A 20990-nucleotide genomic window follows, 5' to 3' on the forward strand; every position below is an offset into this window, starting at 1 on the left:
ATTGCTCGATTTTCGAGAAGAGATCACCGTAAGATTACACGTACGACGGCTACGGTGATAACATACGTATGCGACGTATGAGATGCTCGTGTTGAACGGATCGAAAGACGTGAGAGATAACGCAATCTTTACGAGGCCAGCGACAACAACAACAACAACAACGTCGACGTTCGCCAATATCCAATCATCCAAGAAAAAGAAACTCAGCGCATCGAACGTTGCGTTTTTACAATCTTTGGGATTCGCGGTGCGAAACAGCTGAACGATGACCGACATCCTCAACATCGGTGACGAACCGGTCTTCGACGATCGTATCGTCAAGATGGAGACTCACACGTACAACCCGTTCGCCAATACAACGTTCGGATACAGTGACGAGATAAGAATACCCATACAACAACAGGATCTGTATACGTTGCCGTATGAGAGTTTCCTATACATCGAGGGAGAACTAACGAAAAACAGACCACCAGCTGACGGAGGAGCTGATGTGGTACTGGGAAATAATTGCGTGGCATTCATGTTCGATGAGATTCGATACGAACTCGATGGCGTTGAGATTGATCGCAATAGAAACGTAGGAATAACTACTACGCTCAAAAACTATGTAACGGTATCATCCGATAGAAGCGTTATTATGAGGAACGCCGGCTGGGATGCGTCGACCAATGCGAATGGACATTTCAATTTTTGCGTACCACTCCACATGTTATTGGGATTTTACGAGGATTACAAACGCGTGGTGATTAACTCTCGGCACGAATTGATCTTAATACGATCGCGCAACGACAACAATTGTCTGCTTGGAGATTCGACACTGGAGCCTGCGATCAACATATTCAAGATACAATGGCGAATGCCACACGTGCTGTTGAGCGAGATCGAAAAACTGTCGATGCTGCGTGCTCTGGAAAGCAGACGATATCTCAGCATGGGTTTTCGTTCGTGGGATCTATACGAGTATCCGCTATTGCAGCGTACAACCAAGCATTCGTGGGCCATTAAGACCGCGACTCAGCTGGAGAAACCACGCTACGTTGTCTTCGCTCTGCAAACAGGCCGGAAGAATGTTATGTCTGAGGATACGAGTCGATTCGACGACTGCAAATTGATCAACGTAAAACTCTATCTGAACTCGGAATGTTATCCGTATGACGATATGAACCTGGATTTCGATAAAAACAGATGGTCCATTCTGTACGACACGTACACGCGCTTCTGCAAGAATTATTACGGATACGAGTATCTCGAGCCGAGTCTCACCGTCTCGATGTTTCTACGTAACGGTCCGTTCGTGATTATCGATTGTTCTCGACAAAACGAATCGGTCAAGAGCGCAACCGTGGATGTGAGATTGGAATTCGAGTGTAAGGAGAACGTGTCGACGAATACCACTGCGTACTGTCTCATCATACACGATCGCGTGATCCAGTACAATCCGTTGACCAACGTTGTACGCAAAATCACCTAAGTGTTCGCGACACAAGAGAGAGGGGAAGAGGAGCGGGATATAAATCAGTGTTGCGAGGCGTTGGTTTTAGAGTGTCGTCATTCCTCTCGACAAGAGAGATCTCGTCATGTCCGTACCAACGTTTGTGGATCTGCAAGGATTTATTGTCGGGAGAAATTTTGTCGTGAAGGAAGCTGCGGTTCTGAGAAAGGGATATGTTCTCTCGCATTACTTTTTCGCAAGTCTCGTACCGTGGAGAGTGCTTACAAAATCTGAGCGATGTCAAGTCTTATGGGTGATTAGAAATCATCATGGATTACAATGGGAAGACGGAAACGTTCCGTATGGGTTGGCTCAGCGTGTAATTACAACAGCTGTCGTTGGTACGATACACGAAGAAGAAGAAGAAGAATCGTCTGTCGTGTACGTTAAAGGACTTGAAAAGCGAGAATGGCTGACCGATATACTAGACGATGCGGGAAACGGCTATATCATTGAAACCTTGGATACAGATTACGAAGATATTGATTCTCTAAATAAATTAGATATTACCAATAGTATGCGATGTGGAAAACATGTTAAAAATTGCGCATTACAAAATGTATTCAAAATATTTAACTGGTGGTCGCAACGCCAGAAAGAATTGCAAGAAAAATAAAATATGTAAACATTAATATGTGTTATCTCTTATTTCCCCACCCTAATCCTTTCCTTGCGTTTCTAAGAATTCTTTTGTCTGAGCGCCGTCTCCCCCTTCTCCTAAATTTCAGAGCGTTAGAAGCATTGATCCCCCACCACATTATACTTTTTGAAGATGAGCGTCACGTATACTCGGTTAATTTCTGTACGATCAGTGTCGCGTTAACCGTTCACTTGGTGGTTCACTTTTCATAACCCCCCAGAGAAATGTACTACGTCGAAAGAAGCAGCAGCAGCAGCGGCGGCGTCGGAAGACGCGTGAATAATTACGTGCCGAGTCGTGATAAAACTCCATTGTTTGAGAACAAATGTGACGAGTAAGTTTCGTTTAACTTCTTTCTATTTTTTTCTATTTTTACAAATTGTATTATTATTACTATTATTAATTTTAATTTTTCCCGTAGCATTTCATTGGAGCGTCGTGCGGTTCGTATACTAAGTAGACGATACGCACTGACAGCTACGGAATTCAAATTCCTCGAAATTGTTATCAACGTGGGTCCGCCGAGTTACGTGGTGATTGCCATAGGAGATCATCGGGGAAAGGAACTGATATTATCTCTCGAAACATGGAAGGGACTCTACGAGCAACGTCGCAATATTCTAAATCTCCTTCGGAACGGCGCTCAAGACATCTATAGTTTTATAAATGTTGGACCGCTAACAGTGCGAGTTCGTACGATTAACGATGCTAAACTCATAAGTCTCGAATCTTCAGATGTACGCATAATGATGATCGAATCGACGTTACATCGTATGTTCAATCTCGATGGTTGCACAGATGTAACTTTTGATCGATTGGTTAGAGTGACCGAGACAGTCGATGTCAAATTTACGCTATTCTCCAATATCGCGTCCACTGTAACGGATCCTAAAGAAGTATCGAATGTAATACGCGCTAGCGACACCTTCAACAAGCATCAACTCGTCGATTGCGAGCTAGCAGCTTTAGCTTTTAATTCTTAATATGTAAGACAAAAATTATATTTGTATACTAAATATAAGCAGAATAAATAGTTATAAGTCTATATCACACATGTAATTTCTTCGCACGTATTCCCACCCGCCCAATCCTCTTCAAAGAAATACCACTGCTTATATTGTTTATAGGGGGTGAAGGGGGGTGTACTGGGGAGAGCTATTGTGTTTGCGAAAACATGTCCCGACGCGTTAAGGTATGTAATACAATATTGCTATTGCTTGGTAAAACACCACTGTTTATATTCTTTATCAACCGGGTAATATAATATTACTTATACTTGCGATAAAACATCCAATTCTCCTTATATATATTTCATCTAACCCTTTCTTATCTTTAAAACAAAGGCGCAAAGCAGCCGAACATCGGCGCTGATATGCGTTGCATTCCTTCCGAGGAAAAATCGTTGAAGATGATTCTGGGGGTCGTCGTTTGTTTATATTGCTTATAAATTCGCGCGACGCGTAATTCAATGAGAGAGAGAGAGAGATAAGGATGTCCAACGGAAAAAATCTAGAATTACTTATATTGGGGGTGAGGAGGTGTGAGGGGATACTGCGAGAGCTGTTACTTATATTGGGGGTAAAGGGGGTGAGGGGTAAGGGGGGTACCGCGAGAGCTGTTACTTATATTGGGGGTAAAGAGGGGAGGGGTGAGGGGGGTGTACCGGGGAGCCCCCGCGTGACGTCATACCCCCACGTGACGTCATACCCCCCACCCCCGCGTGACGCCATACCCCCCGCGTCACCCTCAACGCGTGATGTCATACCCCCCCCCCCCCCCCCGCGTGACGCCATACCCCCGCGTCACCCTCCACGCGTGACGTCATACCCCCGCATGACGTCATTACCCCTCCCCCCGCGGTTGCCCTCACCCCCCTGAGATCCCTGAGTTAGAACTCTCTTAGTATTAACTACTCTACAGAAAGTGCTTCCCTATGTGTGTCGTCTGTTATAAGAACAATTGCCCTCTATTTTCCTGCGATCATGGTTGCGGTTTGCCGATCTGTTCGACGGAATGCGAGAACTCGACGATGCACTCTCAAGAGTGTCGATTACTCAAGGAGTGGATGCCGACCTGCGGTTCCACCTGGTCCAATGAACTGCTGCTCGCGGTGATACCGATACGCGGTCTTACGTTATCGAAGGAACAACGTAAACTCTTGTACGCCTTCGAGTGCCATTTGGAGCTTACTCGTAACCATGAGGTACATTCCCAGTGAGAAATGTTGGTCGAATCTACATCGATTCGACATCGATTCGACAAATCATTCGTCTAATCGATGTTGAATCGATGTAGATTCGACCAACATTTCTCACTGGGTTTGATCCGATTTACTTTTCTTTCATACATAATATTTAATAAATTTCTGATTCGTATAGCTTTTATAGATTAAAAAAGATAACAATTAAATTATTGCCCAGACAACATGTATATTCAAAAGACGTTTAGAGGACAGTCTGAAGACGTCCTATCGTCCTAAAGATGTCTTTGAGATATCTTCTGTACGTTTCTTGTATGCTATCTGGGTATAATTAACAATGTGCTTCTTCATATATTTTGCTTTTTTCATTTTTATATTTTTTCCATTATTTTTCTAAAATTTATTATGTAATTATCGTTCTAATTATATGGACATACTTTTGAGCGATGTATTAGCTATCCAGATAGCCAATTGTCTTGCTATCATGTTGCCAACAATTCTTGATAATAATATTATATAATTGTTACACAACAAAAGCAATATAATTAATGACATTAATCACACTTGATTATCTAGATAGACTTATATAATCTCTCACTTATGTTTAATATTTTATATATGTATAATATCCTTGTATATAAAAAAAAGAAGAGAAAAAAACACGATAATAATATACATATATTAAATTAAGAATTTTGTTTAAAATAAATTTCAAGATCGATCTACTCAAGAGAAACGTGAACAAGCTTTCCAACAAGGAGCAACTGGAGCTTATGAAATGCATTTGCGGGGTCTTCAACACAAATTCTTTCGAAGTCCTAGTCGCGAGCAACAAGGACTGCACCACGAGTTTACGCGGTCTTTATCCCTTGGGTGCGTTGCAGAATCATTGCTGTGTGCTAAATACTAGACACCACTTCGATGATCAGCAACAGCTGCATGTGACTGCCACGCTGCCGATCGCCGCTGGCGAGGAAATCACCATGTCCTACACCGATCTTCTATGGGATATGTCAAACAGAAGGCAATTTCTTCTTCTTCTTCTTCTTTGGTTTGTTTGGCCACGTCCCTTTTAGGGTGTAATCCGGCCATCAACTGATAATCTGTATCTTCTTTGAGAATAAGTGAGTACTGCTTTGTTTAATAATAGTTTGACAGTCAGTTAGTTATCTTGGGGTGATGTTGAAATGGTCTGGTCTGAGGTGAAGGTGGTAAACTGAAATATATTTGTCAGTTTTAGTGATTGTTGAGATTGGTAAGGGTGCAAGGGACGTGAGATTAGAAATAGATAAGAGAAACAGAAAATCAAGTGGTTATAAATGTATGTCGATTCTTTTTAAGAAGGAGTGGATGGATTTAATAACTCCGAGGGTAGGCTTCCTCAAAATATCTTGGATTTGGTGTGGTGGTTGAATTTTTTGTTGAACAAGTTGTTTAATCAGTACTTCTCTAGATGCTCGAAATGCAGGACAATGCCAGAAAATATGCTCCACGTCTTGAAGAGGGTGACCGCAATGGCATGAAGGATCATGAACTATGTTGCATCTATATAGACTTGCGTTTAGTGAGTAGTGATTGTTTCTAATTCTGGCGCAGGTGACAATAGCCTCTCGATCTATATCAAAGTGGAACCATGATTTGGATTGTAGTTCATCATAGTGCAGAAAGTATTTTTTGCCTTTGTGGTGTGCTTGTGACTTTAAAAATTTGGTCGAGTTTTCCAGATAATTTTTTTTTGTTATGGTGTAGAAATCAGAATGAGGAACCGTGTCGGTTATAGAAGTGCCTCGCGAGATGGCGTTTTTCGCTAAGCAATCTGCTGTCTCGTTTTCTAGAATGCCACAGTGAGAAGGTAGCCATACAACGGTAACTATATGATTGATTCTGTATATTTCTAGTAACTTCTGTCGAATAATGTAGATAATATAGTTGCATGAGTGACCAAAATTATGTGAAGCAAGAGTATCGATGACGGTCTTTGAATTAGTAAAGATCACCGCTTTAGGAATTGAGTTGTCTAGAATGTGATTTAAGGTGTAATGGATAGCTAGGGCTTCAGCAGAATAAATAGAAAAGTAAGAAGAGGTCTTGAACATGAGCTGGGTATTAGTTGTAGAAGAGTAAATAGAAAAGCCCACAGGAGATCCTATGTCTAACTTAGAAGCGTCAGTATAAAAAACCATTCTGTCTTGTATGAGGTGATGGAATATATTTAGGAAGATATAAGTAGGAAACATGGAATTTTTAATTTCGTCAGATTGGTTTGAAGTGGTGAGGATTAATTCAGGGGTGTGAACGAGTGCCTCAAATTCTACTGAATAAGGAGAAGGGTAATCGAAGTCTGCAATGTATTTTTGGTATTTCCACATTTCTCTGAACATGGGAAACAATAGGAAAGACTCACTAGGATCTTTTTTCTTTTTTTTCCTGTTGGTGTACCAATATAATTCTGAAAGCTTATTCAGAGCAGTATGGGAGTATAAAGAGAAGATTTTCAAGATATACCTCGCTGTTAGGAGTTTGAATCTCTCTATCAAAGGACCTTCTGCGGCTTCAGCGAGTATTACGTTAGTCGGGGTAGTTCTTCTAAGACCTAAGCATAATCTAAGAGATTTGAATTGTATGCTGTTTAATTTTGTCATTGTGGAATTGTTATTGTATGGGAAGAAGGCGCATCCGTATTCCATGGAACCTCTTATTAGGCCTTTGTAGATGCATAGGAGGGTTCGAGGCTCGCCTCCCCACCAAGTTCCTCTTAGCGAGGAAATGGCATTGATTAAATTAGAACAACGTTTGTGGATATATGATACGTGTTCTTTCCCGGAAAGTTTGTGGTCGAGAATGATCCCTAGAAAGCGACATGAGGGAGTAGAATGGATCAACGTATTGTTAATTGTGATAGAGTAAGCAGTCGGATTAATATGTTTCCTTGTGAAGAGAACGAGTGATGACTTAGTAGGAGAGACAGTGAGACCTCTAGAAGAGAGAAATCTGTATGCCTTATTGGCTGAGAGTTCTAGGTTAGATAGAGCCTTGCAAATGTTGACTGAGCTGGAAAAGATGGCTATGTCGTCCGCGAATTGGACAATCTCGCACTCTTCACTGATGTGTTTTTTCAATTTAGCTATTATACATAGATGTTGAATAAAGTGGGACTGAGAATTGATCCTTGCGGAACTCCTTTGCGGGTGTGATATTCTTTGGAGAGTTCTCCGTTAATAGAGAATTGAATGATCCTTAAATGAATTAGGTTGTAAATAAATTTGCAGAACTTAATGGGGAGGCCCATCTCTTTGAGGTCCTCAAAAAGGATATTAGGAATAACGTCGTCAAAGGCACTAGTCAGATTTAGAAAGAGGCATGCGGTGACACCTCCTCTTAAGAGACTGACGTGCATTTCAGAAGTAAGAATAGAAAGATTGTCCAAGCAAGAACGAGATCTTCTGAAACCGTATTGAGAGTTAGGAAGTTTTGAATACCTTTCAAGCCACCAATTCAATCTCATTAGAATGAGTTTCCATGGTTTTTAATACACAGGATGTCAAAGAAATAGGGCGGTATTTGCCGGGGATAGATTTTGGGATTAAAAATACCAATGAGCGTTTCCATGAATCTGGGAGGTTTCCAGAAGAGAAAATTTCATTCAGTATGCTGAGAAGTGCCGAAAGGTAGACCTTGGGAATATGAGAGATCATGGAGTAGGAAATTTGGTCTGGACAGGAGAGGTCTTTTTGTTTTTCATCACGTTAAGGACGAAGTGTAGCTCCGATAGTGAGGACGGAGAATCAAAAACGGTAGTCAAAGGGCGAGTGTTGTCAGGGCAGTTGAAATCTGGAGGTGGTGCCACGCAGGACGAAGGACATAAAGAAGCAATGGTGTTTTACATGTCTTGATTCGAAAAGGAAGTAGAAAAGGAATTGGTTGATGTAAGATATCTATTCTTGTATCTCTTGATAAGTTTCCAGGGGGTATTTAACTGGGTAAAAGAGGAGATTTCTTTACAGAAGGATCTCCAACTTTTACGTTTCTCGTTGCGTAGGATTTTCTTTGTGGAGGCTTCCTGCCTCTTGAGATTAAAAAAATTTTCCTAAGAGGGTCTCTTTTTAAAGAGGCGAAAAGCTTGTTTCCTGAGTTCGACTGCCTCGGTGCATGTTTCGTTCCACCAGGGTGAAGGCGGAGAGGAATGTATCCGTGAAGAGGGGGGGTTGTGGTTCTTACGGGGAGGGTTTCGATATTGGTTCCTGTGTTTTTGAGGAATAAGAGAACGAACAGTGTTCTTAATAGAATTGATGAGATTTTCGTACCTCTCTAAATAAGGAACGTCTGGAGCCTGTAATTGAGGCAGTAGGTCTGGTGCTTGGGTGATCAAGAGAGACTGAAATGACTTCCAGTTTAGCTCAGAAGTATTGAGTTTGTGGGAATAGAAGGAGATAGTTTTTACTGGGAAGTTGATGCGAGTGATAGAGGGAATGTGATCGCTGCCCAAGGAGTCTTCGTACGATTCCCAGGATATGAAGGGGGCTAGGGGAGATGAAACAAAAGTGAGGTCTATGACCGACGGAAGGTTGTGAGGGTAACAGAGGCGGGTAGGAGTGCCGTCATTAATAAGAAAGAGGTGCTCTTGTGTGGCTTCAAGGAGAAGTTTGCCTGAGCGGTCAGAGTGATGACTGCCCCACGTGGTGTGATGGGGATTAAAATCACCAGTGATGATGATGTGAGCATGTGAGAAAGAGTCAAACGAAGAAAAGAAGTTCTCCCAAAGGGAAGAATCTGAGGGACCGGGATGTTTGTAAATTGATGCAATGAGAAAAGGTTTGGGGGAGGTTGGTATTTCAATACAAATTGTTTCTAGAATATCTGGGAAAGAAGGAATAGTGTTAACTTTGTGGAATGGAATATTTCGCCTGATGGCTAGAAGAACTCCGCCTGAGTGGCTGGAGGGGCCATCTTGTCTGAGAATGTGATAGTTTTTAAAGAATAATTTTCGATCTGTAGTTAACCAGGTTTCAGAGAAGGCAAAGATGTCAAACTGGTCTAAGAGGTCGACTAAAAGTTCCCTCTTGTTGATGACTCCGCGACAATTCCATTATAAAATTGTAAGGTCTTTAAGCGGAAGGGATGTTGTCATCTTGTAGCAATGATGAGGAGGTATCTTGCGACTTTAGGAAGCCTTCAATGAATGAGATTGCCATGGCTAATGATTCTGCAGGAAAATTAGGAGTCTTAATGAAAGAAGAGAATTTCTGTATGAGTTTGTTGATATCTGCGCTAGAAGAGGTTTTGATGGAATTAGCGTTATTTAAGAAAATTTGAGGGAGGCTATTGTTAGCCGAACTCGTTGTATTGTTGTGGTTATTATTACTTAATGACTTGTGAAGTGGAATAGAAAAAGAGATAGAAGAAGAAGATAAAGAGGGTTTGGAGATGGAGCGCGAGGAAGATGACTGAGAGGTAAGATTGTTGTAAATAATTTTTTTATGCTTAGGGGATAAAGTAAGGAGAGATTTAGACTTGGATAAAGGAGGGGCAAAGGATTTGTCTGGTTGAGTCCGGGAGATAGATTTTGCGTATGATCGCGAAGAAAAGCGTGACGCAAACGAACTATCTGTTGTTTTAGTGTGAGGAAAGGGGCACGTGTCTCGAGGAGGGAGGGGTGGAAATTCCTCTGAGGAAGAGGAGAAAGGAGGCGGTGATCTTTTATCTCTTATGATGCAGTTGGCGTCGACAATGGAGATATTTCTATACGCCGCGTATTCTCTGATGTCTTTTTGGATCTGCAGCTCTGGGCAGCTGGGGTCGGTGGCGCGGTGTTCTCCTTTGCAATTGGCACAAATGGGGGGCTTTTGCCAGAGGGGACAGTCATCCTTATTTGCTGAATGGCCTTTTTCTCCACAATGCAGGCATCTTGGAGACCCCTTGCAGGAGGCCTTGATGTGGCCGAATCTATAACAGGCGTGGCACATAGAGACTCTAGAGACGTATGGAGTGATAGGGTGATTTACGTAGAAGAGAGTAACGTAAGTAGGAAGTTTCTGGCCTTCGAATGTGATGACAACTGAATATGAAGGTGTGAGAGTGTCTTCTGCGAAGGACTGTGTATTGTTTAGATGTTGTCCTTGTGAGGCTCTGTTCTGATTTTTGACTCTGCGATTTAATCTTCTGACTGATAGGGCCTTGATAGGGCTCTTGATTCCTTCAAGAATTTGGTCTTCGGTTAAGTCCAGGGGGACATTCCTTATGATTCCTTTTCTGGAAGTACGAAAAGGAGGGGGATAAATGCTATTAAGTCATTTTCTTTAAGGCGTGGATCTTCTGTAAGAGAATTAGCAGCCTGTCCTGTTTGAAGAAATACTGATACTTTAGAGTAACCCGCCTTTTTGATCTCGATGATTCCGTCTATATTAAGCCTATTGATTAATCTGCCGATAGTAATAGGATGTAGTGGGGTAGAGGGATTACTGATCCGTTATATATGTATGTCAAACGGACCGTGATTGTTTTCCGAGTATCTATTTCTTCGGATAGAGTCGTTAATAGAAATTAGAGAGCCAGTTATTGACGGGGTGTGTGTCGTGGGAGGAGAGTTGACATCCACTATTTGAATTTTGTTAGAGGTTAGGGTGTCATCTGTGTCTTCGTTTTCTTTGTTTCGTTTTCGTTGATAATTAATAGACGAATCCTTAAAAAATGATGGGTTTTTAATGATGTTATTGTTGAGACTTACTTGATCAGACAGTCCGGACTCGTTTATAAGCGAGTTGAGAGTGTGAGTGAGGAGGACATCTTCCTCAAAATCCATCTCGGTGTCTTTAGAGGAATTGTGCTTACCCTCGGAGGACATGATGAGTGGAGGTAAAAAATTTTCGGGATGGAAAATTATCTGAGGAAGAAGTAGCGAGGATCGGTAGTTGGGGGGAGAGACAAAGGCCAAAGATGGCCGTTCTCGAAAGATCGGTTTGCTAACGGTTGTTCGTCCGATGGTTTTGCGTGACGATGTGGCTAGGTATCCGTTGGCGCCCAAAATCCACAATATCCACAATAGCACTCAAAAGGATAAAACTTTCTAACGAGTTTCACTGTCAATTAGCTCAGAAATGAGCTGTTTTAACTGTAAATATCGCGCAGGCACTCAAAGGTACGTTCGTCTAACTTTGATGTAAAGATAGCGCTCGAAGGCAATTTCTGAAAGTCACCAAACACTTCTCCTGCAACTGCAGTAGATGCTCCGATCCCTCGGTATATTTATGCACAAATTTAAAAAAAAACTGTCGCGACAATAAAAGCTTACGTTTCTTCTCTTTCCTTAGGAATTCGGATCCCAGCTCGGAGCGCTTCTCTGCGCGAAGGACGATTGTTCGGGGCATTTGCTACTGTAAGAACTTAGGTTAAAACTAGATGGCGTCACGAGTACCGCAACTGCCGCCACATGACATAACGGGTGGGGGAATTTAATTCCACAGCCGCGGAGCACCCAGTTGCTACAGCGTGGAGAGCCCGACACTCTCCTCAGATAACTGTTAGCGAACAGAGCGAAACGAAAAAGAGTCATTGCGAGTTAGATTAATAAAGTATTCTTGTATTGAATTAATATCAAAGTATCTGTGCGGGCTTCACCCTGTTTCTTTCACACTCATCCACATTCCTGATAAATCATTACCTTCATTCAAACGACATTTCCATCCACCCGGTCTTACGTCCGTTTTCCGGCGTGACTCGACAGTTTTTCGGCACATCAAGAAATCATCCTACAGTCATTCGTATCACAATCATTCGAGCCATCCATTCAAATCTCTCGATCATTATTCAGAAGAAACCGACGAGTAGCTTTCAACTCAGAAGTGGGATCCAACCGGCTGGTGGAATCTTCGGCAAGTAGCGAGCTTGAAGACCGGATACCTGCGGTAAGAAGAAAATCTCGAGTTAATACAGAGAGCGTGGATGAAATTATGGATCGAGCGTCGTTGGAGCGACTCACAGTGGAGCAACTCCGCCAGGAAGCGGCCAGGTACAGGCTTCTGACCACAGGGAAGAAGATCGACTTGATCGAGTCGATCGTTTCTCATTTAGAGAACAACAGCCCGGCCTTGGATTTTCTGGGTCCATCTCAGGCTCAACAGGACTCCGAGGGCGGAGCGGGCACATCGAGGCCGACTGATCCGTCGGATCAATCGGATGTTCTGCGGCAGATGGTTAGCGCGTTGCAGAGCGTTATCCGTCGGCAGGACGAAGAAAGAGAGGAGCAAAGACGTTGCTTTCAGGAGTAGCAGAGGCAGTTTGGACAGCTGCTGGAAGTTCTCACGGCGCAGAGGAGCACAGGTCCGTCGGCGACGGACGGCGCTCCAGAGCCAGTAATTCCAGACCCCGTGCCAACAGGTTCCTCACAGAGATCAACTCCGAGCCAAGAAGTGGGTCATTCAAGGGCCTCCGCATGGACGAGCGGCAACCCGATATAGGCGTTGGCTTCGCAGATCCCGGAGTTCGCAGGGAAGGAGGACGAGAACGTGCGGTCGTGGGTCCGGAGGATCGAAAAGGTCGCTCAAGTCCATGGAGCTAGCGACGGGGTGACATTGCTGGCGGCCTCCAGCAAATTATCGGGATCGGCTCGCCGTTGGTTTGACATTCAAACCGGAGCAGCGGTCGAGTCGTGGACGGACCTCAGACGAGTTGATCAAAATCTTTGATCAAAAGGTCCCGTTCTTCAAGACGATGCAGCGGATCGAAGGCAGGAAGTGGTTGTCCGGCAAGGAGACCTTCGACGAGTACGCCATCGATAAGCTGGCTCTCATGCATCGGGCAGACTTGGCAGAAATCGACAAGGTTCATTTGCTGATCAGCGGCATCACGCAATCCTCGTTGCGCGGCATCGCGCTATCAGTCAATGCTGCGACGGTGGACGTCTTCATGGAATCCATGCGGCGGATCACACACGGCGTAGCAGAGCAGGACAAGAAGTCGACGGCGGTGAACACGACGGCCAAGCCCATGGACAACACCTGCAGGAATTGCGGTAAAAAGGGGCACGGTCACAAAGATTGCAAAGGTGAGGTAAGTTGCTTTTATTGTAAGGAGAAAGGACATCGACGGTTCGATTGCCCATTCCTTAAAAAGAAGGACACGAAAGGACAAAGACAACCGGGAACCAGAGCTGCCAAGTCCGAGACGCAAGCAACGGGCAACACGTAGTGGAGGGGGTAACGGGCATGTACGCGTAAGCGTACGTGTGAGCTCGGCGCTTCGGCTAGCTTCGGATAATAGAAGAGGACAGAATACAGTTTTCTGTCTCCTTCCAACCAAGCTGGCAACGAAAGACGGGCGACGCTGCTCGCGTCTCGATATCTCAATACGTACGATAGCGTTAAACGTTTTTCTCGTTCAACTTGTTATATTAGATATTTTTTATAACTGATAAATATATTATATATTTGCTAATTGTAAGAAAATATATATTTTTCATATTAAAAAATCAAATCGTATAATTCTTAAAAATGAATATATGTATATATATATATATATATATATTCGTTTATAAGAATTATGACATTTAATTTTTCATATGAAAAAATATATCAATATTTTCATACAACTGATAAATGTATAATATATTTATCAGTTAAAAATATATTAAATATATTAAATATATTTAATAGATTAATATTTATCAGATAAAAAATACATTTATCGGTTAAAAAATGTGCATAATATAAAAAGCTGTAAGGAAAAAACATTTAATGCTGTCGCACGCATTGAGATATCGAGAAGCGAGCAGCGTCGCCTGTTTCCGGCTTGGTAGGAAGGAGACAGAAAACTGTATTCTGTCTTCGTCCTATCAAGCAGACAACGAAAGCGACGGGCGATGCGCGACGCGCGACGCTGCTCGCTCCTCGATATCTCGATATGCGCTCGATCGTTTTTCTCTTACAGCTTTCCTTTATGTTATAAATTTTTTACAATTAGTAAATATACATATATATACATATGTATATACAGGGTGACCCATTTTAACTTAGGCAGCCAAATAACTCGAAAAATAAGCAAGATAGAGAAAAATGTTTTAGACAAAAGTTGTATGGTTTCGAGGGGGCCATAAGATGGTATCATTGGTTTGACCTTGAAGAGTCATTTGAAGGTCACGTGAAGGTCACTTCAATTTTTTTAAATGGAACATCCTATATATTTTTGTACATTCTTGTAGCTCATCTCGAGAGCTTTCCAAAACACTATAATTAAGTACATTTTCGTTAAGTACTTTTTGAGTTATGAGGCTTGAAATAATTTCTAAATTTTACATAAACCGTAAAATATCTTGTAAAATATTCATTTTTCGATTATCTTACCTTAATACTTTTACGTACAAAATAATGAGAGGAATCAAATGGTGTAAAAAAAACATAGTTGTTTCGAAGAAAAAATATGTAATTTGCAATTAACAATTCCATATTTTTGCTTAAAAACAACTATGTGTTTTCTTTACACCAATTGATTCCTCTCATTATTTTGTACATAAAAGTATTAAGGTAAGATAATCGAAAAATGAATATTTTACAAGATATTTTACGGTTTATGTAAAATTAAGAAATTATTTCAAGCCTCATAACTCAAAAAGTACTTAACAAAAAAGTACTTAATTATAGTGTTTTGGAAAGCTCTCGAAATAAGCTACAAGAATGTACAAAAATATATAGGGTATTCCATTTAAAAAAATTGAAGTGACCTTCACGTGACCTTCAAATGACTCTTCAAGGTCAAACCAATGATACCATCTTATGGCCCCCTCGAAACCATACAACTTTTGTCTAAAACATTTTTCTCTATCTTGCTTATTTTTCGAGTTATTTGGCTGCCTAAGTTAAAATGGGTCACCCTGTATAAATATATATATACATATACATATGTATATATAAATGTATATATGAAACGTAAAAATATATTATAAAGCTATAATATTTAATATAAATATTTTTAATATAAATATTTGACTTTTTTTTTACATATATATACGTATATATTTAAAATAATAAAAATGAGTGGCGATTTTTCACACCACCCACGAGATATCACCAATGGCGCGTTAGGTTTCTTTTACGTGGACCTTCGCCTGGAGCCCTATTGTACCACATTGTATTGTATTATATTATCTAGAAGGAAAAAAGGATAAAGAAAATATTTGGAAAGGAAAAAATAAATATTCCCTGAATTATTTTTTAATATTTATTTTTACAAAAAAGATAATTAATAATAATAATTATTATTTATGATATTGCCTCCCCTGCCTCGGCCGCCTCCCCTGCCTCGGTCGCCTCCCCTGCCTCGGCCGCCTCCCCTGCTTCGGCCGTCTCTCCTGCCTCGGCCGCCTCCTCGGCCTCCTCTATTTGGGGCGCTTGCGCCGCCCCTGATGCCCGTGTTCCGCCGGGCGTACCACAGGACACGGGATTTCCCGCCTCCTCTTTTTTTTGGTTTGTTTTCTGAAAAACAAAAAATAATAAATTATAACAAATAATAAACATAATAAACATAATAAACATAAATAATAAATAAATTATAATAATGCATATATATATACATATATATATATATATATATATATATATATATATATATATATATATATATATATATACATATATATAATTTAATAAAATAGAATTTAATATAAAAAATAACATACCATTTCGCTGCTGCGCCTGCACTTCCTGCTGCTGCTGCTGCTGCTGCTGCTGCTGCTGCTGCTGCTGCTGCTGCTGCTGCTGCTGCTGCTGCTGCTGCTGCTGCTGCTGCTGCTGCTGCTGCTGCTGCTGCTGCTCCTGGTGCTGCCCCTGGTGCTGCTGCTGCTGCTGCTGCTGCTGCTGTAGCTGCATATACCCTTGCAGTTGATGCAACAATTGTTGCATCAACTGCATATCGGGAACATCCTGGAGAACGAGTGCCCCCATTTCAGCATTTATGTCTCCTGTAAAATTGAAAAAAATTATAACATAAAAATTTAAAAGATTAAAGTTTCTTAATATTTTTCTATAAATAATGATTTACTTACGAGACATGTTGACGTTTAGCGCGGGACGTATGTTGCGTTTGTCGCCGTGCTTTGATGGACTGAGAATAAGGCACACTCGGCACTTGTTTATTTGTTTCATGTCGTTTCATTTGTTTTATGCCGATCATTTTTTTCGTAGCATCTCCATCAAATTATCTTGTCGCCTTGTACTCTCGAGTAAACGTATTTTTTTATACGTGCGTCGTGAAATCTTGGTGTTCAGAAAACTGTCACAATCCCGCTTGTGAGTTCTGATTATTTAAAATTGCTATATATCTTTATCTTGTTTAATCTTTATTTTCTTTTATTCACTCTTCTTTGATTCTTTATTTCTGCCTATTTTTTGTTTCATAAACATGTGTGATGAATCAAAAAAAAAACCTAAGCGAAGCTTTTCAGATGCTTGGCTCAATGATGATCGAATTAAATGTTGGATACGTAAAGTATCTTTTGATGAGAGCTTGTATCATTGTATTATATGCAATAAAAATATTTCGTGCAATACACATGTTTTGAGACATGCGGATTCTGCGTGTCATAAAAATAATCTTAAAGAAAATACTTCATCTTCATTAAATATTGAAAATACAATTTCAAATAAAAAAATATCCGAAAAAATTAACATAAATTTAAAGACTAAATTTAAAGAAAAATGGTTGGAAATCGAATTATTTAAACCATGGCTACGCAAAGTATCACACGATGAAAATTCATTTTTTTGTTCATTCTGTGATAAATCCATGGTTGGTGGTTTATCGCAAATTTATCGTCACACAGAATCCAAAACACATATGGAAATATCTAAAAAACATGAAACAGAAATAAAGAATACGAATGAAAATATAAATATAATAAATGATTCACTTTTGTCGTTTGATGAGCGAAAAAAAACAGCAGAAATTCGGTATGCGGCATTAATTGCTGATAAAAATATTTCGCATCAAACTGCAAAAGAAATCCTTAGTTTCTTTCAACATATAGGAAAAGATCCTAATGTATTACAAAACATGAGAATGGGCCGAACGAAATGTAAAAACATTATTACAAATGTTTTATGCCCAGTTGAAACAGATCGTGTCGTCAATAAGCTTCAAAATACAAAATTTACAATTTTTATTGACGAAACATCTGATATAACAAATAATAAATGGATGACTTTTCTTGTTCGATACGTTGATCCAGAGACATTAGATATTCGCTCACAATTAGTTAAATTAATCGATATTGATGCCAAAGATTCAAGCGCAGAAAAGTTGTTTCAGGCATTTAAATGTGAAATGTGGAAATTACAGATACCGTTTTTAAATATCATAGCCTTATCATGCGATAATGCATCTGTTATGACAGGAAAACACTTATCGTTTAAAAAAAAATTAGAAGAAATATGTCCACATTTATTAACATTTTCATGCCCATGTCATTCCTCCGCATTAGCAGCGCATGCTGCTTGTTCAAAATGCCTACATATTGCGACGAATTTCTAAAAAAAATTGCTACTTATCTCAATAGTAGTCCAAAACGTTCGGCTATTTTTCGTGAATTTTGTGAATGTTTCCAAGAAACAAATCGCAAAATATTGAAATTATGTGATACGCGCTGGCTTTCGCACTATTTATGTATCGAAAGGCTTCTTGAATCTTGGGATACAATTAAATACTTTCTTACTGAAATGGTTGTGAGCGAGAAAACAAATTCTGGAGAATATCTGCTATCTATGATGGACAACGTAGAGATGAAAGCTTATTTTCTGTTTTTAAAATACGTTTTGAATTTTTTTAATGCATTTAATGCATTCTTTCAAGCATTAGAAACAAGGATTCATTTGTTACATCCAAAATCTATAAACTTTCTTTTCCAAATCTGTCGGAATTTTTTAAAAGAAGAATATTTAAAACCATTTTCTACAAATATAATATTCTCACTAAAAGAAAATCAAAAAGCTATAAATGAAATTATTTTAGGATCAGAATGTGAGGAATATCTCAAGGAATTAACGCTCAAAGGTCACATAAACATAGTTAGAATTATTCGAGAGAATTGTTTAATATTTTATGTGACTGCTGCAGAAGAAATACGTAAAAGATTACCTATAAATAATATATTTTTATCAAAGTTACAAGTTTTTCAATCATATATAAGTTTATTTGATAATAATAGAGAAACATCATTCAATGATGTTTCTTTTATAGCTAAAACTATCGGCGGTTTTGATGAAGATGGTTTAAAGAAAGAATGGATTGCCTTACCATTAGATTTTACAATGGAAGAAAAACAAAGCTTTTCTAAATTAAATTTCGACAGCATGTGGAAAGAAATTTTACAAAGTCGTTGTAATAATCTTGTTAAATATCCCAATTTAACAAATGTTATAAATACTATAAGATCGCTTCCAAATTCAAATGCCGATCCGGAGAGAATGTTTTCTCTTTTAAATAATTTAAAAACGAAAAAACGTAACAGTTTTTCGTCGGCTACTGTTAATGCAATTTGTGTTTTTAAATCTGTATTAAAAACGAGAGGAGAAACAGCTATAAAAATGAAAATTGATGAAAAACATTTGTCTCTAATGTCAACGGACAAATTATATGCTCCTGCTCTTAAGAAAGATAAGAGTACTTTAAGACTACATGCTGCAGATACCACTGACATAGCTGGTTCTTCGTCTCACAAATAATAAATTCTGTCTGTGTAACAGACACTACACTTCTAAAAAGTATAGAAAATATCTTGTCTGTGTAACAGACACAACACACACACACTTCTAAAAAGCAAAAGTATAGAAAATATCTTGTCTGTGTAACAGACACAACACACACACACACACACACACACACACACACACACACACACACTTCTAAAAAGCAAAAGTATAGAAAATATCTTGTCTGTGTAACAGACACAACACACACTTCTAAAAAGCAAAAGTATAAAAAATATCTTGTCTGTGTAACAGACACAACACACACACACACACTTCTAAAAAGCAAAAGTATAAAAAATATCTTGTCTGTGTAACAGACACAACACACACACACACACTTCTAAAAAGCAAAAGTATAAAAAATATCTTGTCTGTGTAACAGACACAACACACACACACACTTCTAAAAAGCAAAAGTATAAAAAATATCTTGTCTGTGTAACAGACACAACACACACACACACACTTCTAAAAAGCAAAAGTATAAAAAATATCTTGTCTGTGTAACAGACATCACACTTCTAAAAAGTGTATCAAAAATATTTTGTCTGTATAACAGACATACTTGTAAATGACGAAATAATATAATATAATACAATACAATGTGGTACAATAGGGCTCCAGGCGAAGGTCCACGTAAAAGAAACCTAACGCGCCATTGGTGATACCTCGTGGGTGGTGTGGAAAATCGCCACTCATTTTTATTATTTTAAATATATACGTATATATATGTAAAAAAAAAGTCAAATATTTATATTAAAAATATTTATATTAAATATTATAGCTTTATAATATATTTTTACGTTTCATATATACATTTATATATACATATGTATATGTATATATATATTTATATATACATATGTATATATATATGTATATTTACTAATTGTAAAAAATTTATAACATAAAGGAAAGCTGTAAGAGAAAAACGATCGAGCGCATATCGAGATATCGAGGAGCGAGCAGCGTCGCGCGTCGCGCGTCGCCCGTCGCTTTCGTTGTCTGCTTGATAGGACGAAGACAGAATACAGTTTTCTGTCTCCTTCCTACCAAGCCGGAAACAGGCGACGCTGCTCGCTTCTCGATATCTCAATGCGTGCGACAGCATTAAATGTTTTTTCCTTACAGCTTTTTATATTATACACATTTTTTAACCGATAAATGTATTTTTTATCTGATAAATATTAATCTATTAAATATATTTAATATATTTAATATATTTTTAACTGATAAATATATTATACATTTATCAGTTATAAAAAATATCTAATATAACAAGTTGAACGAGAAAAACGTTTAACGCTATCGTACGTATTGAGATATCGAGACGCGAGCAGCGTCGCCCGTCTTTCGTTGCCAGCTTGGTAGGAAGGAGACAGAAAACTGTATTCTGTCCTCTTCTATTATCCGAAGCTAGCCGAAGCGCCGAGCTCACACGTACGCTTACGCGTACATGCCCGTTACCCCCTCCACTACGTGTTGCCCGTTGCTTGCGTCTCGGACTTGGCAGCTCTGCCGGGAACATCAGCGGTGGCGACTGGAGTCACAAAGGCTGCGGCGGCTGGAGTTGCGGAGGATCATTCCCCAGCGAACGTGGTGGCAGTCGTCCAAGAGGGTCCTCGACAGCTCGTCATCGATGACCCGTTGGTCTGCGTCGATAGCCTGTTGGGTGAGGGAAGAAAATTAACGGCATTGATAGATACAGGGAGTTCTGTCTCGTTTGCGAAAAATAGCGTATATCGCGATTATGTAAAACCGGCGCGCGTGAGACTAAGTCCGTCGTATAGAATATTAAAAAATCTTAGTAATCAGATGTTAGAAATTTGCGGAACGGTAACAGTTCAAATATCATTGCGTAGAATCCCCGGGATTAATTTTTCAATAACTCTATTTATCTTAGAAAAAGATTCGTTTCAAGCAGAT

General features: G+C 39.6%; 2 protein-coding genes across 2 annotated transcripts; both read left to right on the top strand.

Moving 5' to 3' along the window:
• The first annotated feature begins 265 nt into the window (after positions 1–265).
• On the top strand, positions 266–1471 carry LOC145969839 (uncharacterized). The gene is made up of 2 exons (XM_083096116.1): positions 266–408; positions 574–1471. The coding sequence occupies exons 1-2, from the start codon at positions 266–268 to the stop codon at positions 1469–1471; spliced, it is 1041 nt and encodes a 346-aa protein (XP_082952242.1).
• Positions 1472–4052: 2581 nt separating this feature from the next.
• Positions 4053–11708, top strand: LOC145969840 (SET domain-containing protein SmydA-8). Its single transcript, XM_083096117.1, has 4 exons — positions 4053–4335; positions 5049–5356; positions 11508–11568; positions 11640–11708. Exons 1-4 carry the CDS (start codon positions 4066–4068, stop codon positions 11706–11708), a joined length of 708 nt encoding a protein of 235 aa, XP_082952243.1. The 5' UTR covers positions 4053–4065.
• Positions 11709–20990: the final 9282 nt, after the last annotated feature.

Source organism: Camponotus vicinus, unplaced genomic scaffold (assembly GCF_025532165.1).
Source record: "Camponotus vicinus isolate PSW18456_S1 unplaced genomic scaffold, iyCamVici1.0 SCAF_4, whole genome shotgun sequence".
Lineage (NCBI taxonomy): Eukaryota > Metazoa > Arthropoda > Insecta > Hymenoptera > Formicidae > Camponotus > Camponotus vicinus.